General features: G+C 30.4%; 2 protein-coding genes and 1 pseudogene across 2 annotated transcripts; all 3 read left to right on the top strand.

The window, feature by feature from the left end:
• Positions 1-8,174: 8,174 nt before the first annotated feature.
• LOC149884672 (protein GVQW3-like) lies at positions 8,175-8,916 on the top strand. The gene is made up of 2 exons (XM_090094540.1): positions 8,175-8,507; positions 8,779-8,916. The coding sequence occupies exons 1-2, from the start codon at positions 8,175-8,177 to the stop codon at positions 8,914-8,916; spliced, it is 471 nt and encodes a 156-aa protein (XP_089950666.1).
• Positions 8,917-15,372: 6,456 nt separating this feature from the next.
• On the top strand, positions 15,373-16,588 carry LOC149884671 (uncharacterized; annotated as a pseudogene).
• A 285-nt stretch (positions 16,589-16,873) lies between these two features.
• LOC149884670 (zinc finger BED domain-containing protein 4-like) lies at positions 16,874-17,770 on the top strand. Its single transcript, XM_090094539.1, has 2 exons — positions 16,874-17,030; positions 17,133-17,770. The coding sequence occupies exons 1-2, from the start codon at positions 16,874-16,876 to the stop codon at positions 17,768-17,770; spliced, it is 795 nt and encodes a 264-aa protein (XP_089950665.1).
• Positions 17,771-25,574: the final 7,804 nt, after the last annotated feature.

Below are 25,574 nucleotides of genomic sequence, written 5' to 3'. Positions count from 1 at the left end.
AAACTAGTAAATTGTAATCGGCTGTCAACAAAGTCTGCGGAGCTTGCAGAAGAACAATACAAAAAAATATTTGAAATTGTTGACATCAACAAAAGCGCATTTCAAAATTTTGACCTTAAAAATGATCGGCTTGACCAATTTTATTCAGACTTCATTGGGAAAAATACAGCTTATGAAGAAGTTTGGAAGGTTTTTAAATTGATCTTTGTGCTCTCGCATGGTCAGTCATCAATAGAACGTGGTTTTAGTATAAATAAGCAACTTTTGGTTCAAAACATGAAGGAGAAATCCCTTGCTGCTTTACGTATCATGAAAGACCACCTTTCATCTTCGGGAGAAACTTCTGAAAGCATCAAAATTACCAAAGAAATGCAGCAACATGCTAGAAAAGCAAGCAGCTCATACCATGAAGACTTGAGAAAACAAAAATTAAAAAAAGAAAGTGACAATGTGGCGCTAAAGCGAAATATTGTTGATGATGAGTTAAAAGCTGTTCGGGCGAAACGGCGATTTCTTCAAAGTCAAATTGAGTTGTTATCTAACGAGTCGGACAAACTTGCTATTGAGGCAGAAAAGAAAAGTGACTTTACGCTTTTAATAGAGTCAAATAAACAAAAAAAGTTATGTAAAGCAAATCCGAAGGAAATTGATGAGTTAGATTTGATTGAAAAAAAGCTGAATAAGAACTAGACACTATTTTCCATCTTCCATATAAGGCAAGACTGCGCTACACTATTTTATACTTTAGGTTTTGTGTTGTATTAGAAAGATTTATTTATGAAAATTTTAGTAAAGTTTTTTATCTTTTTAAATGGTTTATTTCAAATAAATTTTTCGAATTTTTTATAGCTAAATCCTGGAAAGTCCTGGAATTTTTTTTTTTTTTTTTTTTTTTTTTGGGGGGGGGGGGGGGGAATATCCTGGAAAAGTCGTGGAATTTTTTTGCGAAAATCCTGGAAAAGTAGGAAAATGGTCCAGGAAAGTCCTGGAAAGCCCTGAAATTTTCATTTTTTTTCTGTGGGAACCCTGATATAGTAATGGTCAAATGATCAGTTATTTTTAATAAATTTTTTTAGTGTGTATTTAACGTTTTAAAGTAAATTTCCTTTTTTTAAAGAAACATGTATCAAGGGGATACCAAAAAATAAATAACTCATGTATAATTTACGTTCGCTTTATATTAATCTTATTAATTAAAGTTCATGTTATAAAAAATATTACAAGAATTAAGCTTTACTTTTTCGTCAATTTAAAACATGACGAAGTGTAATTATTTTGTGTCAGTAACTAAAAACGTATTGTTTTGAACTTAGCAATGTCGAGGAAAATGTTTCTGCCTTACACTGATATGACCTATGTCAGTTGTAAATTACTCAATGTTAAATAATTGGTAAATTATTTTACCTCTGCATACTTTTTATTTTAATTTTACAGATGGTTTAGTTTTTTCAATTTGAAGGCGTTTTTCTAATTGGGTATTAGTTAAGGTTTCGCAACTTTAAATTGTGGAAAATAGCCACTGTAAATTAAGTAACCGACCGACCATAACCCGTATTACGGGTTGCTTTTTGCTAGTTCTGATATTTCAGCTAAAAACAAGTCAGAAGCAGTGGGTTATCTGGAATCTTTTTGTAAGTTTGACAATTTTTTCAAATTGGAAATTTTGCGTATGATCTTCAAGATAATCGAGGATGCTAATACAGCACTCCAAGGTAAATATTCTTGTATTTCATAGTGTTTTTTTTTAATATATTATTTTAAGCAAATTATAATGTTAAACGCTTAATGAAATATATTTTAGGCATGCAGCTTAATTTTTTCAAAGCAATAAATACCATCAACACGCTTTAGGAGGTGTTAAAAGAAACCCGGGGTGATACTCACTTTAAAGTCTTATGGAATGCAGCCGTTATAGCAACAGAATTTAGTTTACTTGACAAACCAGAGATACCACGGAAACGTAAAATTACATCAAAATTTACTGGATGTGGAGTTCCATACTTTGCTACGACTCCAGGAGACCACTACCGCCAGCTTTTCTATGCATCTCTGGATTGTGTTATAACGGGACTTGCGACCCGTTTCGAACCGACTGAGACCACTGAGCATTTAGCTAATGTAGAAAAATTTCTCATTGGTTAGTGCTTGGAAGTTGGATTCGTTGAGGCTTTTTACAAAGATGACTGAAGATTATAGAAGGCTACAACTCCATTGCGACATATTTGTGGATCATGCAAATTTCAAGATTATTCAACTAATTGATTTTGAATCAGTTTTGAATGAGCTTGTAGACCATGATGGTGTCCTTTCTTAATTAATTCCACTGATTCCCGATTTTGTGAAGCTGGTAAAAAAATTTACTATGTATGCCTGTCACCTCATGTCCGTGTGAGCGCTCTTTTTTTTGTCTTCGTAGGCTAAAGACTTATTTGCGTTCTACAATGTCTCAGGAGCGATTGAATCATCTCGGTATTTTAAATTGCCATCGCGATATTGCCTACACTCTTAATCTTCATCAATTGATCGATGATTTTATAATGCGTGCCTCCATACGCATGAACACATTTTACTTGAGGAAATAAATTTTATTTTTATGCCCTTTGAAACAACTTTTTATTTCTTATTACAGATTTTCAACTCCTACAAAATAGTTTATGCCCCATCCGGGAAAACAAAAATTCTACGCCTATGTGTGTTTTGCGATGTTCATTAAAACGCTGCACATTAAATATATCAGGCAGAGTTTTGCTATTGGTCATCTAAACTAAGATGACATTAAACTACTTTTATAATAAAGTCAGAGTGAACATTTTAGCTTCAATTGAAAGGTTAGAATGTAAATCAAAATGTTTGCAATTGCTGCTTTGTGCACTTACCGTGTAAAGATAACTCTTTAGAGAATAACTTTACCTAAATAAAATGATTGCCCATTTTTTTTATGGATCGCATTACAAAGTTCCCCGTTATCATCATGCCTAAAACTATTCTTTATATTAATTATTTTTGCAATGTTTTTGTTGAGTCTCAATTCCTCCTGGAATTCCTTAAAATAAAGTACGGTATTTTTTATAAATTTGTATTAAAAAAATTATAAACATAACTTATGCTTAGATATAAAAATTAAAGTTTAAAATAAGTCATTAGTTTCATTTGTAATGATTCTTGCAAAACCTACTTTACTTAACAAAAAAAGGAAAATGTAAGAGGGTAAAAGTTTTAGGCTTGACTTACGTTTTGAGTAGAGGGCCGGTAAAAGTCGAGGGTTTTCAATAAGCTATACAAAGCAAGAACGCAAGATTGTATCTGATCGCATTGTTGACTGGAATCAATATTGCAGCGATACCTGCGTTAAATATTTCATCAATATTCCTGACCAATAGGCGGGCTAGGATGCATTGTTAAAACTAATAAATTTTTTGTAGAAAAAGGATTCACGTTGGTTGCGTAATTCCACAGCAGTGCATATGTGTTGGTTTTAAATCTGCAACTAACAAAGGTTTTTAATTCAAAGTGAAAAATTTCGACGCTGCAACATTGATTCCAATTATACATAAGGAATCCTTCCTAGCACAACTATTTGGAGCGATATGTGGGCAGAATATAATGCCCACATATTATGGGTTTAACTAATCACGAGATGATTAGTTAAACCATAATTAATTTAAATTTACGTATTATTTAACAGATTATTTAATTTATGTGGATACAAATATTCAATAAATATTGTTTTTTACTTTTTTTGTTGAAAAAAAGAGAAGGCGTAAAACAACTGCCAGAGAGGACAAATTAACTATAAGAGAGGTTCGAAAGAATAGAAAGATGACAGCGGCTGAAATAAAGAGAAATTTTAAACTGGACGTTGACGAACGGACGGTTCTTCAAAGGATCTATTCTATTGGGAATTTTGAATCTTACTGGAGCGTTAAAAAACCATTTATTTCTGAAAGTAACCGGAAAAAAAGACTTCAATGGGCAAAGCAATATTAAAATTGAACAATCGAACAATGGAAAAATGTTTTATGGAGTGATGAGTCACCATTTTGTTTGCGCTTCAGTGGACGGTCGCGTGATTGGCGGCTACATAATGAACGTTACGATCCATTAGTAACACCGCCAACAGTAAAGCACGATAAAAAAGTGAGTGTATGGGGATGTTTTACTTCATCGGGTGTTGATCGTTTGTATAAAATTCCTGGTATTATGGACAGTAAAATGAACAAACAAATTTTAATTCATCAAGTGATACCTAGTGCAAATGAGCTCTTAAAAGATAAAAGTTGGGTCTTTCAGCTAGATAATGACCCGAAACATACGGCAAACAATGTCAAAAATTATTTGATTAACAAAAAATTAGTGGTTCTTTCTTGGCCAGCTCAAAGTCCTGATCTAAACCCTATTGAGAATCTCTGGAGTATATTGGATCATGGAATCAAGACAACAGCTTCAAAAAATGAAGAAGAGTTGTTTCAAATTCTTCAAAATCAATGGAAGAACATTTCTGGGGAACTCTAACATTCACTTGTTGAGAGTATGCCTCGTCGGTGCAAGGCAGTGATCAAAAGCCGTGGCTTCACCACAAAGTATTAGTTTGGTCTATTTCGTTATTTCAATAAAAATTCTCAAATTTTCGTCATTTTTTTCTTGTTTTTTTTCTATCTAAGAATCAATGCACCAAATAAAATTTTTTTGTTTATATTTTACATCAGATTTAGAGATTCCTGGAATGGCACCATTGAAACTGCAGTTGTGACATTGACACCTAAAGGTAAACAAACAATCAACCATATGAAAACAAGCTCACTTGAGTGTTTATACACTGCCCCAATACCAATTAGTCGGGAGAAATTTAAGGACTCGCAGTGCCTGAAAAAACTATGCAATCCTGTGAACCATGAATTCTACAACAATTTTCCAGATGTTGGACCCTCTGATTGTGAAGATGGTTTTTCAACAGACACGCCATATTATGCTGATGATTGAATCAATCAGTCTATAAGTATGGAGTTATTGCAACATAAAAATTATTGCAACATAAACATTTTTTATCATTTTCCTCCTCCCTTCTTTTATTCTTTGGTTTGATACCTGCAATAAAGATGACACTCATGTAATAATACTACTATTGTAAAGCATTATTTGAGTGCGTTTCGATTCTGTTGTGTTTGGTATGAGTAGTAATCAATTAAGAAAACCTGTTATGAGAATGAGTCTCTAGGAACTAACCTTTGGAATATTTTGGCTTGAACAGCAGTTCCTCTCTTATAGTATCAATATCAAACATATAAATCAATATTTTTTTAACATAAAACTTTGAATTGCTATATTGAGAAATAAATGTTTTCTAAAATAAAATGATTTTTGGGATGATTTTAATTGATTGAACTACATAATGATGTAGTTCAATCAATTAGATCCAGACACTTTAACTGAACAACTAATTCCTGATCCTCTGCCTGAACTTCATTTATAAAGTGTTCTGCCTGAACTTCATTTATATAACAAATATAATATATAACAAATCCTCTGCCTGAACTTCATTTATAAATTGTTTTCGTTTCACTGCTTAAAAATTTTTTGTTGATTATCTGGCCAGGATTTGATGATTGGCTATAGTCAAAAAATGTCATTCAGAGAGCCTATCAAGGCAGAGGCTGTGATGGAAACAATAAAAATAAAATATTAGAAAACTTAGATTCCCTTGAAAAAAAAAGTTAGAGAAGTTTACATGTTTGCTTAAAATTGTTCAGTGTTTAAAAGAATTTCGTAATGTTAAAAAGAGTTGTTTTTCTAGCAAGTTACAACCTGGCTTCAAAGAAACCATAACAAATTTAAAAAGTTCATTTCTTTCTGCACAAGAGATTGCATTAAATTTAAATAAAAAAATTAATACAACATGGAAAGTTCACATTCTACTGAGTCATATACAGCCATATGTGGAAAAACAAAACCAAGGATTAGGAAACTTAGCTGAACAATATGGGGGAGGTATTCATGCAAAGTTTAAACCAACATGGAATAGATTTAAGAGACAAAAAGAGCATTCAGATCATGGCGAAAGGCTTCTATCAGCAGTGGTGGATTTTGGAACAAAAAGAATTTAATTTTGATTATATTTGATTATATATATATATATATATATATATATATATATATATATATATATATATATATATATATATATATATATATATATTAGAGTGTAGTGAAAAAACTTTTTTCTCGATATTAAAAATTTAAATATTACTTTCAGATCTTCATAGACATTTTAAGATATACTATAATTTTTTTTTTTTCCATATCTTCAAAATAAAGCACAAAAATGAAGTTTAAATATTTTATAATGATTAAATTAAGTTACTATTTTTGGTCGTAAGCAAAGTAAACGGAAACGCTGCATAAAAAACAAAATACACATTAAAATAAATTAAATTAATAACGCTTATTTTTAAACTCCAAAGTTAAATTTTATACTATCAAAACAATTTCATCTTTGTAAAATATTTTACTATAAAAACAATATTAAATATTTTCATAAAATAACAAAAATCTTTAACCCTAATAATGGCCTGTAAAGTTACTTTCTATAAATTATGCGTTGTTTACATTTAAAATTATGTTTAATGTTTTCTAGATTCTGATGTGCAAAGATTAAAGAGTTATTTTAAGTAGAACTATAAATAAGTTTAGGGATAAAAATACAGAGGCGTAGCAAGGGAGAGGCGGGTGGGGCGGTCGCCCTGGGCGCCACTCTGGAGTGGGGGCGAAAAAGAAGTGAAAAAATAACAAAAGTAAATGAATGCACAACTCAGATCCAGAGCCAACAACTGCTTAGTTACTAAAAGTAACACAGCTGAATAAAAAAGCAAGTTCAAAAACAATAGCTAGTCATCAAGAACCCGAACCACCAGTAACAAGTAACCCCAAGAAAATTTAAAATAATCCCAAACCTCAGATTTTCTAAATGTGCTGACGTTTTTGAAAGTAGGAATGTTTTGTTTTTACTTTTTATTTAATTTTTATTTTTTTCAAAACGTAAATAAGCAGTGATCAAACGCTTACTGTTCCTTTAATTTTTAACGGGAAAAAAACTTACACATTCTGATAAGCAATGATTTTACACGTGACATTATTCTGTTTATCTTTTTAGAGTGGTCAGACAAACCCTGTTTTTCTAAAATTTAAATAGCTACAGATACATAAAAAAGGAAAGAACATTTTTTTCAAAAAATGTAACAAATTTTAAAACACACATTTTTGATTATATTTTAGCTGTATTTATCGAATTGACCGTAAAGGCATTTTTTCTGAAAATTCGAACTTTTAATAGAAAAAAGCTTGAACCTGAACGTTGAAATTTTGGCTGAAAGTTCGAACGTTCAAACTCGAAGATGTTTTAGTTAGCATTACATTCATAAGTATTAGTAATACAAACTCAACCTCAAATAACGGTGAAGCTTATGAGTTTTTATTATAAATATTTAGATATAAATCGCTTTGTTTTACATGGTCATTTTGAATTTTTTCTGTCGCTAACTTTGATAATATTGAATTAACGGCATTTTTAACTTTTCGTCTTTTTGTTCTTTGGCAATCATCCATAACAATTTCACTGAAATTAAATACCAATAGCGTTTTATCTTTTTTTTAAGTTTTAAATTCACATTACTTCATTAAAAAAATCCATCATAACATAGAATATTGAAATGAAAATAAGAAATAAAAAATATAGAAAAAATGTTATACAAAAATTTTATATCAATTAAATATCTATATAATAAATGACAATATAACTAGAAAACCGATCAAATTACACATATATTTAGCTTAAGAAATAAGTGAGCTTTGTTTTTTGAAGTTTAAAATCTAATTTACTCAAAACAATAAAACCTTGCTTGATCGTTTTTCCAGTGTGGTCTTCAACTGATTATCAATAAACACATTTGACGGAAAAAAAACGTGATGAAAAACATTACGCAATATATACACGGTGCGTCCCAAAAATAACCGAAATTCTTATTTAAATCATATAACATACAGCGCCATCCATTGAAGCATCAAAAAGATACATTTATCCTCTTTCAAACGCACGTACATTCATGTAAATCGGATGACAGATGTGAAAGTTACAGCCATTTCAATAAAAGAAAAACCCGTCCTAATATTACAAAACGAAAATGGAACAAAGAGCGAATATAAAATTTTGTGTTAAACTTGAAAAAAAATTCGCTGAGACATACGAATTGATGAAAAAAGTTTATGGTGATGATTGTATGAATCGTACTCAAGTTTATACGTGGTTTACACGATTAAAAAATGGTCGTGAGGATTTAAATGACTATCTGAGGCCAGGTCGTTCAGAAGCTAGTAATCGTGCTGAATTGGTGGAAAAAGTCCATGAAATCATTGGTATCGATGCAAATTTTACTACAAGAATGTTGGCTGAGGAATTAAATACAAGTAAAAACACTATTTGGAGAATTTTAACTCAAGATTTGGGTAAAAGAAAGGTATGTGCGCGTTTTGTTCCACATGAATTAAATGAAGACAAAAAAAATCGCTCGTGTGGAGCATTGCAAAGACATTGTTGAAACTGTTGAAAACGATCCAGACTTTCTTGATTCGATCCTAACTGGTGATGAGGCATGGTGCTTTGAATATGACCCTGAAACTAAGCGTCAATCTGCTGAATGGAAGTCCGAAGGCGAGCCAAAACCAAAAAAATTGCGTTTCCAGAAGTCTTGAATCAAGACAACTTTGATTACTTTTTATGATTCGAAGGGTATTGTCCACAAGGAATTTGTTCCTGAAGGTCGAACTGTTAGTGGAGAATACTATTTAGGCGATTTAGATCGTTTGTGGAAAAGAATTTGTCGTGTTAGACCTGAATATCCAGTAGGAAAACAACTGTTTATATGAATGAACTGTTTATATGCACGACAATGCACCGCCTCACAAGACCAAAAAAGTGAACGAATTTTTGATGAAAAAACGGATTTCTCTCATCAACCACCCTCCAAATTCGCCTGATCTATCACCATGTGACTATTTTCTATTTCCAAAACTAAAAACCAAGATGAAAGGAGCATTTTATGATGATATCCTAGCCATTCATGCAGCTCTAACTGAGATGCTGAAGAACATTCCTATAAATGACATAAAAAAATCTATGCATGCGCTGGTTGATCGTGCCAAACGTTGTATTGAATCTGCTGGAACCTATTTTGAATAAATAACAACTTTCACTGATGATACAATGTGTGTTTTATTTTATATCCAAAAAGTTCGGGTATTTTTGGGACACACCGTGTATTTAACGGAATATTCCGTTAAATTGTTGCGTTAATGAGCTGACCCAAATGGGGCCCATCTACAGCCCGTGTAGAGTATCCCATGCCCACATGTCCCAATTAATACCCAAGTGGAGCCCATTTGGGCATGTCGGCTGGGTTTCATATTAGAGTACTTAGATTATATTGAAAGGTTGTTGTGAAATTTCGTTTCTAATTTTAAAGAGCTCTACGGAGAGACCCAACTAGTTTATAATGTGCATTCATTAATACATCAAGTTCAAGATGCAAAAAAATTTGGAGCGTTAGATAATATTTCTGCTTTTCCATATGAAAATCAGTTAAGAAAATTTAAAAAATGGTTCGCCGACCACAAAATCAGATTGCACAGATTGTATGTCGAATGGTTGAGAAGGCGAATGCTATTAATAATATAAACAAAGTATTAAAAGGAACAGCAGATAAATAAACGTATACAAAAAAAACATACTTCTGGACAAGTTCCACAATGCTTAAATCAATTTTTCTATCAGCAATATAGACAGTACAAAGAAAAAAATAAATTTTACGGCGACAATTGCTTCCAAATATCCAGAAATCCATTATTGCTGTTAAATATTCTTCTTATTGAAGATAATGAAGCAATTGTGCTGTATGACACATTTAAAGAGTTGGTATTGTTTTTTGATTACCCTTTATAATCCACTCAGTTAGAAATATACCTTGAAAAAAACTTGACTGGAAATTTAAAAAATGCTTCCATTTCATAACTTGGTAGGAAATTTTGTTTTAATTCCACTTCTTCACCAATAAGTGAATTTTTATTAATTTCTTATTTCGTCTTATGCTTGTTTGAAAGATATTATTAGTTCAATCCATTGGAGTCTATCATGGCTATCTAGAAATACAGGCCTTGACAACGCGCCGAAACTTTTTTTGACTGGAGGCCGATTGAATATGGCTGGATTTCCACGATATTTAATTATCTTTGTTTTACGGTAGTAATACTCTACAGCGATTGGCGTAAACACAAATTTTTAGCGACTTTGTACCGTTTTCTAATCTAACTTACGTTTTTTAATTGAAAACTTCGCACTTTTAGATAAATGTTAATGAGAAGTGCAATATATTTCAATATATTTTTCAATAAAGAATTATCAAATATGCCTCGAAAATGTTGTGTACCATTTTGTAATAGTGGTTATGCGTCATCAACTACAAAGGTGTCCACTTATCGATTTCCTAGCGATGAATACGAAAAAGACAAATGGATAAAAGCTATTCTTAGGAAAAATCTGGTTGTTAACAAGTACACTGTTGTATGTCGTTTTCACTGGCCTGTAGATTGCAAATCATTTACATCATATCGTGCAAAAGAGCGTCCTACAGAACCACCGACTGTCTTTCCTAACATACCATCTAGCTGTCTTAGTTTACCTCCTTCTAAATGCAGACCAACAAAACTTTCATCATTCACTATAAGAAATACAACATCAGATGAACTAGATAGTTTTAGAGAATATGATCTTTTTCGATTTGATAACATCAAGGAGAGACTTTTGCAGAATAATGATCTTATTGTATACAACATAAATGATAATAATGATGATGTTTACGTTCAGTCAAAAGAATTTATATGTGGTATTGCAAAGTTTTTGGTTATTATTAACAGGGATTTAACATTGACTTCGTTTCACCTTGGATCATCTTGCAGTATTCCTATTCTTCTATCAAGTAAGTCATCATCTTATTGTAAGTATTGGTCTGTCTTCGATGAGATTATTCGATACTTAAAAAACGAAGATATTTGCCATAAAAAAAAAATATTACTCGAACATATGGAGTGTATGTCTCAAAAGAAAATTGGTGAATTTACTTACTCTGCTGATATAATTACTAGAGCATTTGAATATTTTGCAATATCCAGGTCACTGTACAGTCGTATTTCCAATGACTATAAATTACCAAGTATTAGAACTTTGACAAGAATCACTTCAAAAGTTGGATCACAAGATAGTATGGAATTTTTAAAAAATGTTTTGATGAGCATTGAAGATACACAGTGTAAATGTGTATTGTTGGTTGATGAAGTTTATATCAAATCTATATTAACTTATCATGGAGGTACATTGTTTGGGTATTCTGCTGATCAACCCGGTGTCCTTGCCAAAACTATGTTGGCTATAATGGTAAAATGTTTATTTGGTGGACCAAAGTTTCTTATAAAAATGATTCCAATCAGTTGCTTAGATTCTGATTTTCTTTTAAATCAATGCAAACCAATTATTGAAGTGATTAACAATCAACCCAATGCAATATTGTTATCGGTTATTGTTGATGGAAATAGAGTAAATCAAAGATTTTTCAAAATGATGAATAAAATTGAAGGAAAACCTTGGTGCGGAGATGACGAGCACACATTTTTGTTATTTGATTTTGTTCATGTTATGAAGTGTGTTCGTAATAATTGGTTAACTGAAGAAAACAGAGAATTAGTTTTTGAGTTTGATGGTAATAAACATATAGCAAAATGGGCTGATTTAAAGAATCTTTATGAGTTAGAGTCTGGCAATCTTTTAAAGCTTAGCAAATTGAATGATATTTCCATCTCACCAAAACCAATTGGAAGGCAGAAAGTTAGTACTTGTTTGCGAGTTTTCTGTGATGAAACAATTGCAGCATTAAAAAATCATCCATCCATTAAAAAGAATGATGTTATTGGCACCATCAAGATTATTTCTATATTTGTGAAGTTTTGGAAAATTTGTAATGTGAAAGGTGTTGGAGCAGATATTCGTTATAAAGATGAGGACCGTGCAGTTATAAAATCACACACAGATTAAAGTCTGTTATTCTTATTGGATGTAGCAGATATGTTTGAAAGAATGAAAAAGTCAGGCCCTAAACGTGTTAAGCAGCTTTCAAAAGATACTTCTAAATCTAATTCTCATGTATGTAGGGGCTTAGTTAACATGGCAAGGTATCTTTTGGATTGTGGAAATGACTATGTTATCCTGGGGTGGTTCACAACCGATCAATTGGAGAAAGCTTTCAGCAAGTTTAGGCAGGGTTCTGGAGGAACCTATTTTATTACTGCTCAGTCTGTCATAGAAAAAGTGAGAATCCAACATGCAAAACTTTCTCTCCAATTAGAAATGCAGTGTTTTGATGATTGTTTTAATGATCATTCCTGTAATAATTGTTTTCGACGTTTAAATGAGCAGGAATGTGAGGTTTTTGATAACTTACCAGAATTAGAAGATAAAGTTCAAGCAGAATCATTGCTTTCAATTGTATATATCGCTGGTTACGTTCAAAGAAAAAATGGCTATGGTTATACTGATACAAAATTTTATTATATAAAATGTGGTGCCTATATTGATGACCTGAATAGAGGTGGTTGTTATTCCCTTTGATAACATTGTTCAGTGGTACATTTTTTGTTTTATTTTGTTTGAGCAGTTATCAGAAGAATTTTGTCAATTATTTTTGATGAAACAATTTTTATCTGTATCGGAAAAGTTTCAATTTGGTATTGATGAAAGACACTGCCGCACTTTAGCAAACATATTTCTAAAAAATTTAGCAATTATTAAATCTCCAAGATGCTCCAAGGAGTCAAGACAAAAAGTTATAAAACTGTCATGACATTCAGTCTATTTAAATTTTAATATGTTATGTTATAACTTTATTATATTTTATTAACCTTCGAAATTTATTGTATAATTTTACTTATAAGACTCCTAGATCTAATTAATAATATACTTAATTTGCTTTTCTTGTCCACATCCACTCTATTTATTAGCGCTTCACTCGGCCTCCAGTCAAAAAAAGTTTCGGCGCGTTGTCAAGGCCTGTATTTCTAGATAGCCATGGAGTCTATACATATCCATATAAATTGGAGGTTATACATATCCATATAAATTTGTTTTTTTATTAATTCCAATCAAATTTATAGGACACTTATTTGAACCATATAAAAATTATTTTGTAAAATGCTTGTTTCTTAGGCAAGAGGCTGTTCCACCGGTCATGGAATGACTAAAATATTTTTCAAATGAGCTAGTAATTGTAAATATTGCTGATAAACTTTTATTTAGTGAAAAAATAATTTTATTTCAATAAAATAAGAACTATTTTTAATATTTAAATGTTTAAAGTAGTTTTTATACACGATTTTGTAAACACCTGCATTACATTTTCACCTTAGAATTGAATTGTTAAACAGAACAGTTTAAATATTCTTGGTAAAACGTGATTAAAGTTAAAAAAGGGTTATTACCGTTCTTTTTTTATAAAATATTTTATTTAATGTATTACATTTACTTTAGGTTTAATATAAAGATAATATTAAATCTTATTTGTACATTGATAAAAAGTGCACTGAGTACAAAATCTTGATAGTTTTATACTTATACTTTTCACTCTTTTAGGGTGGCGACATGTCAATAGATACTTTAACATTTTGTTGAAAATATTGATAAAATCGGTTAACTATTTAGATTTCGTTTGCAATAGTTGAATTTAGTGATTCAGTTGAAATTATTCCAGTAAAATGGAGTAACGAAGAAAAGGAAGAGGAATGTTTTTGGCCTGAGTTATTTCCATTTTCAAAAATATTAAAGCTGGTAAGCCAGCAAGCTGATCCTAATCCTGCATGGAAAAAATATAGTGTTCGAACATTAGGAAAGGCAGTTAATGCTAATATTTTAGAATGTCTTTAAGCTATTTCACAATTTGTAAAATATTTTTTAAAAAAGCTTAAACTTTATTCTTTAGCTACTTATGAAAAAGCAAGAGAAAAACTAAAGCTTGCAGATCACTCTTTTGATTTAAATCTGACAGAAATAAAATCACAGAAAAAGCAACTGATGTGCCTAAGCGGAAGAGGTTTTGAGTAATTATGTTGCTTTTAATTATAATCTCAAAAGTACTAAAAGCTGAAGCAAAATTACAACAATTTACATGATACATTCAATTTGACTCAGACAGTGAGCAATATGGTGATGTTCTTCAAAAGCAACTTTTAAAAAGTTAAACTGCCAAAAGTAGTAATATTAAATCATCAATAGTTAAAAAAGGTTTGATCATATATATATATATATATATATATATATATATATATATATATATATGTATATATATATATATATATATATATATATATATATATATATATATATATCCATGAGTAATTCAAACACATAATCATAAATTTATTTTTATTTAAATTTAAAGAAAAAGAATATTCACTGCCACTAATTGAATATTGTAATTTTTAAGCTATTTTATTTTTTCAAAAAGTTATAAAGATTAAATTGTGTTATTATGTAGGTGCTTTATCTACTTCAACTTTACTGCCACCACCTCCTCAAGTAACGCACATAGAATTACCAGCTTCTAACGACTCAATTTTCTAAGAAGGTGAGCAGAATAAATTTATACAATAGCACAAAGTAAAAAAGATTGTAGTGTATAAACATTATGAAAATATAACCCTATATTTACTGACAATGGAATAACAAAAGGAAAGGTACATCCATTTGCAATCAAATATCAATTGCAATTTGCAATATGTGTGTATATATATATATATATACCCTCAGAAGTTTCTTTTCAAATACTGCCTTTAAAAAAGAAATTGCTTCAAAAAAAAACAGTTATTCATTTAGCTCCTCTCCACTTCCTGAAAGGCCATCACAGCTGAGAGGTGATCCTTTTTTAATTACATTTTGTAAATTATGTTAAAATTATATTTCATTTAGCTAATAAATATTAAACATATTTTCATGATCATCATTTTAATGATGTTTAAATAAAACCTTCTGTAATTGCGTTAATTACCTTCTAATGTCTGATTACTTTAAATGTATTTTTTTATTGCAGAACAATTATCATTTAATACACCTACTTTATTTAGTGACCGCAATAGATATATACAGTTTAATGTTTAAAATTTTGATTATATAAATATAAAAATAAAAGCTATGGGAATCCTAATCTTTACAGATTTACAAGATAATTTTAATTTCTTTTGTTATTGTTTTTGAATTATTAAAACTATGTTGTTACAGTTGCAAAATCTGATTCTACAATGTCAGTACTTAAAGAAATTATGAATTGTCAACAGGAGATAAAAATTAATCAAGAAAATCATAGTGTAATTTTAAATAGTCTGTTAAGACACCGCAACATTAACTGTCAGGCTACTCAAATGCCTGACGAAATCACTTTGTTGCTACCTCTACAAGGTTTAGGAGCTGTGGAAGAGTTTGAGATGAAGCTGAGAGATCTTGATATCTTTAAAGCTATGGTATATACATTGTTAATATGTATAATAAAATATGTAGTTTACCGTATGACCTGTCTACTTTTAAAACCACCTAAAATATTTTTGCTTTAATTCAACAGGTTATATACTTAAGTGATCAAGGAGGTCGCAATCCTGTGGAGGCTATTAACCGCATGATGGGAAAACTAATTTCAAATGAATTAGCTCGCAGTTGTAACCTTTGTGGTCATAATGGCAAGAAAGGTTTTAAAAGATCCTTATTATTTCTTAGTCTTACTAGTAAATTTGTTTTTCAGTTTACTACTTATTTAAAGTATTCGACTATGGTTTAATCAACTTTATCTATGCTTTATGTGCTTTAACTATTGTTCTGATAAAAATGTTTTTTATTTAACTATTAGACAATTTTATATTAAAGTAACATAATCGAATTGTATTATATGTAAATATATATACATGACATCCATGTTTTACAACTGGATGCTCTTCCAGACGTTTATAACAAGCAGATTGTACTGGATTACATGTTAATAGTAGCAAGATAACATGTATATATATATATATATATATATATATATATATATATATATATATATATATATATATATATATATATATATATATATATATATATTGTTCTTAAAATATATAAGAACTGCAATAAATAATAATATTTTTGGTTTTCAAGTGCAAATTATTTATAACAATATATCTAATATAATATATATTTAATTTTACTAACATTTTTATAATTGCTTTTTTTTATTTAAATGAGTTATTAAATCTAATTTCTTTTTTTTACAGAGGCTATAAAGAGGAATGTTCTTACATCAAAAACGAATATGGGAGACGTAGAAATTGGTTGTCCAATTGGCTTACCGGCTCACGTGACCGAAAAGGCAATTGAGCCAAACGTGCCAAAACTTCAAAAAAAAAAAGGTTTCATCATGATGTATCTCCTGACGTTTCCGGCAACGAAGAATCAAATATAGAAAGAAAAATATTATAACATATATTATTATAAAGTATAGTATTATACACTTGTTATAGTATTAATTTTTTAATTAACTTGTAGTATTAAATATAGTCTTATACACGTTGCCATTATTACCAAATATGACGCGATGCCGGTCATAATTAGTAAGGATGCGCCGAACTCAATTTTTGGCCTAACACCGAATCCGAACGTTCGGCCGCGAAATTTTACCGAACACCAAACGGTTCGGCAATTCAAAAACAAAATAAGCATAGGTTAAAACAAGATGTTCCTACAAGATGGAATAGTTCCTACAATATGATTGAAAGGATGCTTGATGAAAAAGTTTCTTTGGCAACTTATACAGCTGATCATGCAACCCAATCAACATTAAACTCATACCAATGGGGCTTATTAGATAAAGTTTTTCATATTTTAGAACCATTTAAAACTTTAACCATTAATCTCAGCAAACGTGAAGCATTTTTATCAAACGTTATTCCTTCGATTATGGCTCTTAAAGTATTTTTTAATCAAGCATAAGTTTGTAAGGCTTTTTTAAGTATAAATACTTTAGTTGAACAATTCAAAGAGTCAGTAGAAAAAAGACTGAGTACATTTTTACATGATAAGTATTTCTGTCCTTTCACTTTTTGTGACCCTAGATATAAATTAGTGTATCAAAAGAAAGATGAGAATGTAATAAAAATTTGGCATAATGAACAGATGCAAGAAATGCAGCAACATAATTTAGAACTTGGATCCTCTGATTCTGACTGCGAAGAACCCGCAGTAAGTGAAGCAAATGAAGTGTTTGTGAAACCAATGTATCCAAAATTTAATGAATGTTTTCGACTAGTTTTCAAACTGACAACTAAAAATGAATGTGATTCCAGTTTTTCAATTACTAAAGGTAGCAAAAGATTTAAAAGATCACACTCTAATGTGGAAATGATCAACATGGAGATTGAAGAGTATTTAAAAGTCCCTCTTGAAATGGAAAAAGAAAGTCCTTTTTTATGGTGGAAAAATTGTGGAAACTCTTTACAAAATTTAAATAAAGTAGCCCAAAGGTTTCTTTCAGCACCACCTTCTTCTGTTGAAAGTGAAAGACTTTTTAGTACCGGTGGCAACATTTATGAACCAAGTAGAAAAAGATTATCACCAGAGAGTGGTGAAAAATTAATGTTTATACAGCTGTTCACGAAAGTTTAAACGATTGCAGAATTTTTATCAAGTATGTTTGGTTTTTGTTTAGTAAAGAAAAACTGTAAAATGATATCGACTTCATTTTTTTTATTTATCAAAGAAAAAGTAATTAGCTTTAAAATGAATATGAACATGTTATAAAAATTTTAATATTTAGTTAGAAAAAAGCCATTATAAAAAATCTTATAAGAAAAATAAGAAGCACAAAAGTTTAAACGAATTGCAACATTCGAACAAAAAATGAAAAAAAAAGTCAAACTAATATTTGAAGTGTCCTCCTTTGTTTTTATAGCAAAGATAAACTCGTTTATGCATTGATTCAACTAATTTCATGCACATCACGCAAGTTACCTTCAGCCAGTACTCATTCAAAAGTTGCTTTAAATGCTGAGTTGATTGAATTTCATGGTATGTCAGTTGATTGTCGATCCAAGACCAAATATTTTCGATTGGGTTGAGATCTGGTGATCTAGGGCACCAGGGCATCACATTGAACTTTTTTTTCAAAAAATATTCTTTGATTGAGTGTGCTGTATGAGCTGAAGCCCCGTCTTGTTGAAAGATGAATTGCTTGCTTCTGCCATACAAGTGTCTGATTGATGGAACTAAACACGTTTCCGATGTGTTCTTGTAGGTGTATTGATTAATTCGGCCTTCATACAGCTCACAGAAGCCTATACCTTTGTGAGAAAAACAGCCCCAGATGCCAACCGAACCTCCACCGCCTTGTCGACGATGTTACAAAAACCTGTCTGAATATTTCTCAGTCGCAAATCTTTTCACATAGATTATTCCCTTGCGGTTTACAACTTGAAAGTTAGCTTCATCACTCCAAATAACTTTTGCCCACTGTTCTACAGACCAGTCCAGCCATTCTTTGGACCACACTCGTCGGTTACGTTTATCCGTAATTGAAAGAATAGGTTTTTTAGCAGCTATGTACGTTCCAATACCTTTGTCCGACAATGTTCGTCTCACGAGCTCTCTGCTAACTTTTGCATTATTTTTTGACTCATTGAAGATTTGTGCTAGCTTTTCGTAGCTGAGCCTGGGGTTTTCTCTGCTCATTCTGAATATACCATTTTTGTCACGGTTGCTGAGTTTGGATGGTCTCCCAGTACGCGACATGTCGGAGACGTCCTTGGTAAGTTCCCAGGTTTTGATGGTTTTTCAAACGCAATATTCAGAAATGTTAAGTATTTTGCCTATTTGAACGTTTGTGTGATTTTTTGTCCGCGCCATACCAATAACTTGCCATTTGATGTCACTAGAAACTGATTTTCGACCCATTTGCACGCAATTGAAATTAATTTGAAATTCACAATATTTTAGGTTGATTTTTAATGAATTAAAAGCTGCCTGATGATGTTGTGATGAATTTTTTGATTGAGAAATTACTCAATTATTTGCTAATTAATTGATAAATTCGCTGCGAAAAAAAGTAAAATTGATAAATTCGCTGCGAAAAATAATTAGCAAATAATTGATCTCCTAAAGAAAATTGTTTAAACTTTTGTGAAACCTCTTAATTTGTATCACCTACCTTTTAATGAAATTTCTGAGTAAACGGTAATGAGTCAAAACCTCCTTTTTTTTATTCTATTAACAAATAACCTATTTACCAAATTGGAAAAATAATTATTTTGATATCTATTTCCGTTAGATTTTTATTCAAGAAAAACCAAAGATTAGATTTGAAAATTCTGCAATCGTTTAAACTTTCGTGAATAGCTGTACATTATAACGTGAGGGCAACAAGTGATAATTGATTTTCAAGTTAGTAACATTTTGTTTTTCAAAAATTATTGATTTGTGATTGTTGTTACTATTACATAATACAATTATACAATAATAACAAAATATTTAATTAGAGTGTTATTATGGAACTCCATAATAATGTTTTTCCCTAAGTTTGTTTCTTTCAAATATTTTTCATCAGTTAAACTAGTTGAGTAGCAAGCTTGTAAGAAACTTTCTCTGTAGAGAAATTTATTTTACACAGCATCAATAGGCACCAAGTTTAACAAACTTAAGCTCAATAAAATATTTTTTTCGTTTAAAATCCTATTTGTTGTTTTAAGATTATCAAATGGTGATTCTATATTATTAGATTTTTGTTATGAACTAAAATAATACTCAATTGATGCAGGGGTATTTTATTTACAATTATATTAGTAAAGTAATAGTTTTGGTAAATTTCTCATTCCGTTTGGTCCGATTAAAATTACTCTGTAATGAAAATACCTATAAAAATTTAAACTGAAACTGAATTGAGTTACATTTATAAAATCTTATGTCTTTCTATGTTCAATTGATACGCTTCTTTAATAAAAACTTTATCCATTTAAACTGTAGCCATGGTACAAATGAGTTAAATTTTATATATATTTAGGTAATTGTATGATGATTTCCAAATTTGCATTATTGGCCAAACATTTGCTAAGGTTAGGCAAAACAGAAAGTTCGGTTTTGCCGAACCATCGGCAAAAAAAAAAAAAATAGATCCTATAGTCATAACACCTTTTGGAACATTTGAAAGCATTTATCTGTTTTTTTCTCGTTCGACTCTGCGATGGGAGCAATTAAAAAGTGCTGTTAAGATCACTGTTAAACGGGAAGCAGAAACCAGATGGAGTGCAAAAGCAGAAGCTGTTAAAACTATTTCTAAAGGAGTCATTGAATTGGTTGAGTTTCTTGAAAGTCTTTCAGATGACATAAGCCAGACGATGGATACAAGAAATGAAGCTACAACTTTACTTCAAAATGTTCTACAAATTAATTTCATTGTTTTACTTCATTTCTGAAACAACATTCTTCGAAAAGTAAACCGCGTTTAAAAATGACTACAAGAGCCCACACTGAACTTTAAAGATGCAGCATCCAATATGGAAATTTTGGAAAATTATTTTAAAGAATTTCATGATCATTTGTGCAAAAATGCAATTGAGTATAGCAAAGGCAGATGTATGGAATGGGGAATTGAAATTGAGAGGAGAGTCAGGTGACGGCGAATAATGCCAGGTGAAAGGGCTGTAGAAAGTGGCCTCTCTGCTGACGATGAAGTTAGCAAGAACTAACAACTCGCTTTAGACGATTAAATGATCTCAATAAAAAATTTGGGTTCTTGCTCGATGTGAGAATCTATAATGTAATTCCTACAGAATTGCTTAATTTTTAATGTTTAATGTTTAATGCTTAACGTCGTTTCTTCATTAGTTACTAGGCTTAGAAAGGGTATGGATGTTATTTAAAGTTATACTTAGGCTATTTCCATAAAATGGTTTTACTACATTGAAATTTCTGTGATGTTATTAACTATTTTTGTTCTTTTTTAGAAAATTAAAAAAATAAATTAAACTTTTGTGCCAACACTGAAATGGCATGTCACATGTTATTGTATGTAAAGGTTAAATTTTCTTATAAGGATTACAGTACTTATGAAAAAAAAAAAAAAAAAAAAAAGAAGGTAAAGAGTATTGTTTGTAAATATATATTTTGTATCTTTTTAAATTTTCTCGCGTCATTTTTAAAATTTTTTCATGACAGTGTTCAGTGTCAAACTGTTACTGCTTTAGGTCTAGTTGTTTTCAAGCCTTAATTATAAAAAATTATTCTAAAAATACATAATAATGTATTTTAATAATATTTTGCGTAATGTTGTTACTTATGTTTTGTTATATATGAATTTTATCTTACTTAAGTTATATTATATACATATTATATTAACTTATTGTGTGTGCTATTGTTGTGTGTTGTTGCTGTGATATTTTTTTGTTATCTTATGAGTTAATAGACATTTGGCTTATCTTCATGTTGGTGTTTATTATTAAAAATGTTAAAAAGGTAACTTTATTAAAAATCACTGCTTTTAGTCATTTACTAAAAGCCAATACAAATTATTTTGCCATATATACAATTTCTTTTATTTCATTTGATTTTTTGTCTTTAGCGCTTTTTACTACATGATTTTGCTATAAATATTTAGAAATCATGATGTTCCAAGCATAAATTGCTATAATCGCTATAAGTCACTATAATCTCCCTTCACATAATGAAGTTACAGTTGTATTTGTTGGTGAATATGGTACACTAACTGCTTCCAGGGAAGATGTTATTTACGCAAGTGGTCATCCTCTTAAAACTATGTCAAGTATGTCTGCTAACTTAGATCATATGGTTTATCTATTTTTTCAGAGGGCTGGTTGGCATAATCATTTGGTTCACAACCCTGAACGTGCTAAATTGGTTAGAAATCATGTTACATTATCTCAGTATTACAGTTATAAACTTTCAGTTAGACTGAAAGTTTATAATTTTTTTCAATTTTTTTCTTCACTCTTTAATGGCAAAAAACTGTTTCAGCAATATGCTATTGATGCGCATGTTAAAATTGAAAGCCAGCGCCATACTTTCATCAGAAATAAATAAAACAAACTAAGAAGCGAGCAGTATAATGTCTTACATGAACATACCTGATCCAATAAAGAAACCCAAATTCGGTGAAAATAAATCGATCTCTTACAAAAAGGGAAGAACGATGATATTGTCTTGGAAAGATAAAAGGGTGGTTACGCTGATAAGCACCAGTGATAGCGCTGAATTCATTACAAAAACCAGATTTGTAAGAGGAGGTGAGCAACAAAATGTGGAAAAGCCAAAAATTACTGTTAACTACACGGCTTCAATGGGTGGTGTTGATCGCGCTGATCAATACGCATCATCATATTAATTTCTAAGAAAATCTCTTAAGTGGTGGAGGAAGATGTTCTTTTGGGGAATGGAGATATCTGCAATAAATGCATACATTTTATATAAGTGTGTAAAAAAAAGCAAGAACGAAAAACCACTACCCCATTTAAAGTTCGTCAAGAGATTAGTCAATCAACTTGTAGGCGAATTCCGCGAAGATCGATCAAGACCTTTCACTTCAGCATTTGAAACAAGACTGGACAAAAAACAGTACATATTGCGAAAAGGCTAGAAAAGAGATTGTATTGTTTGTTCTAATAGACAGGAAAAAGGACAAAGACGCGAAACTTCGGAATACTGTGATACTTGTCCCGGTAAACCGCGAATGCACATGGGCAATTGTTTCGAAAGATATCACACTTTAAAAAATTTTAAGCAAAAAAATTTATGTTTTTCTTTTATAATATAAATTAAAATATGTTTTGTTTATAAAATAACTAAGAAATAAAAACTTTGTTTTATTTAAACGACTCTATTTTTCATCTATATCATAGGTATGTACTTGGACCTAATATAGTGCTGGAGTTGCTGGTAGCCTTTATGCATTACTAGGCTGGAGTGCAAAGGGTTAATAATACTAACAATATGATTAAATATCGAATTTCATAATTTATTAGGAAAATAAAATGTAAAAATTGTTATTTTCTGTAACTGAAAGTACCGTAATGAAAGTCTCTAACTCTTTGTTTTCGGAAAATTCGTAGGTATTTATTTTATTGCAATAGTTTTTGTACTTATATTGGTAACCTGTAGTAAAACAGTAACTCTGTTTAATTATATTTACCTGATATAAAATGAATGAAACAAGCGGGATTATAAATAAATCTGCCAAAAGTAGTTCATTAACATTAATAATTTTTTATTGTAATGTTACTTCTCTTACTACTGGTACTAATATAGTAAATCAAATTTCATAACTAGTCAATAAATTAAAATGTAAACATTTTTCAATATTTTCACTGTGTTATTACTCAGCAAGGCATTGTATATTTATAAGCACATATTTTATTGTAATGGTGTTTGCTATTGTGTTGACTTTGATTTACAAATTAATATATTAAATTACAATGTGTATGATTCAGATTTTTATACCTGAATCAACTGTTTTTATTCTATAGAAAACATCAATGCTGGACATCAAGTATTACCTAATTGTATATGTGAATGTAGACTGAAACTTACGGATGATGAAATATGTTTTTTAAACAGATCATTTCACTCACTGACATCTCCTTCTCTACAAGTGGCATATCTAAGAAGTTGTACTCTCCAAACTGAGACAAAAAGACATCGTCCTAGAAAATTACCAGCAAAGTACTCCAGACAAGTGTTTAAGTACTCAGTAGTTGTACCAAAATAAACTAAACAATTATGTAAAAAAGCATTTATGGTTTTCTTAATATTTCTGAAGGAAGGCTTAGACGTAAAGTTATATCAAAAGGAGAGGGAAAAAAATCAGTTATAGATGCCAGAGGTCATCATGACAACAGAAAGAGAACAACATAAGAACAACTAAATGGTGTAAGAGATTTTTTAAAAAAATATCCACATTGCCAATCATATTATTAAAGAAATGAAAATAAAATAAATAAAATTCTTGATTTCAATCTTACCATCAAAAAGCTAAACGAGCAATTTTGTAAAACAACATTAAATGAAAGCATTTCAGAACACACATTTCGTGATATTTTCAATTACAAATTGAATTTTCGTTTTGGGACACCAAGATCTGACATTTGCGAAACATGTGAAAAACTGAAAGTACAGAAAGATGCAGCTGTTAGAAAAGGAGACAAAGTTTCAGCTAAAAGTTTTGAAGTCCAGCATTAAATACATTTAAGAAAAGCACAGGTGTTCTATGATAAACTTAAAAGATATCACTTTGAAAAACCAGAGGATAGTCTAGTGGTATGCATGGATTTTGAAAAAAATTTACCCCTTCCTATAACTCACGTTACTGGTGAATATTACAGAAGACAGCTATGGTTACATAACTTTACAACGGATTACAACTGATCTGTTCATGGAGTATATACAACACTTTATTAAGTACACTAGAGCTTCTATAGAAAATAAAATTCTTTTAATTTTAGATGGGCACAAAACTCACGCAAAAAACATTAACTTGTTGGTTTTTGCAAAGAAAAATGGAATAGTTATTATAACCTTACCACCTCATACTTCTCATAAGTTGCAGCCACTTGATCGAAGCTTTTTTCAACCGTTAAAAACTTTTTATAAAAAAGAATGTGGATCATGTTTAAGTGAGCATCCTGGAAGAAAAATAACAACTGATCAACTTGGAGGTATATTCTTCAAAGCCTATAATAAGGCTTCCTCTGTAGAAATTGCTTGTTCTGGCTTTTGTATATCTGGAATTTGTCCATTTTGTCCGGATATAATTCCAGACACTGAGTTTAATAATGAAAAAAGATCTAATGTTATCTTATATAAACCTGATAAAATCGAATCACTAGTTAATTCGAGCACCTTATTACTATTGCCCTCAGGATCTTCAGAAAATATTGATTTTAATATAACACCATACTTTTCTAATATTGTACCAATTCCAAAGATCATTTTACCACCAAAAGAGGGAGAAGAATCACAGATAATAACAACATCACATTACAGAAAATCACTATTTGAATCCTCTGAAAAATCAAAAAAGTTAAAAGAACGCAAAATAAAAATTAAAAGTGCATTAAGAAAGGGAAAAGAAAAAGTTCAAAGTTTAAGTGTCAAAGATTGCGAATGTTATGTTTGTAATGGTTTATGGAATAAGGCTGCAAAAGGAGAGAAGTGGAATCAATGTTCAAAATACACAACCTGGGCTTATTCGGACTATTGTTCGTTTCAAAATACGGGTCAAGCAATATGTAATTTATGTGACTAGTGACAGTTTGAGAATAGCTGTAATATATTGTAAAATGTATTTCTCGCTAATCCTTTTAAAGATCTGTTTTTGTATATCTTTATTTACTTAAGTTGCTAAAAAAAAATCTGTCTCATTTTGCCCGGTTATACAGGGCAAAATGAAACAGGATAGGTGCTGTCAATA

The sequence above is a fragment of the Hydra viridissima genome, unplaced genomic scaffold (genome assembly GCF_058129835.1).
Source record: "Hydra viridissima isolate aposymbiotic clone 2 unplaced genomic scaffold, HvirCarnegie_v1 scaffold_8, whole genome shotgun sequence".
Lineage (NCBI taxonomy): Eukaryota > Metazoa > Cnidaria > Hydrozoa > Anthoathecata > Hydridae > Hydra > Hydra viridissima.
This window is presented reverse-complemented; position numbering and strand designations above follow the sequence as displayed.

Coding starts and splice junctions, on each gene's coding strand:
- LOC149884672 (XM_090094540.1), top strand. CDS start 8,175: ATGGAACAAAGAGCGAATATAAAATTTTGTGTTAAACTTGAAAAAAAA. Junction 8,508..8,778: donor AAGATTTGGGTAAAAGAAAG/GTATGTGCGCGT, acceptor TATGATTCGAAG/GGTATTGTCCACAAGGAATT.
- LOC149884670 (XM_090094539.1), top strand. CDS start 16,874: ATGATTGAAAGGATGCTTGATGAAAAAGTTTCTTTGGCAACTTATACA. Junction 17,031..17,132: donor AACCATTAATCTCAGCAAAC/GTGAAGCATTTT, acceptor TAAATACTTTAG/TTGAACAATTCAAAGAGTCA.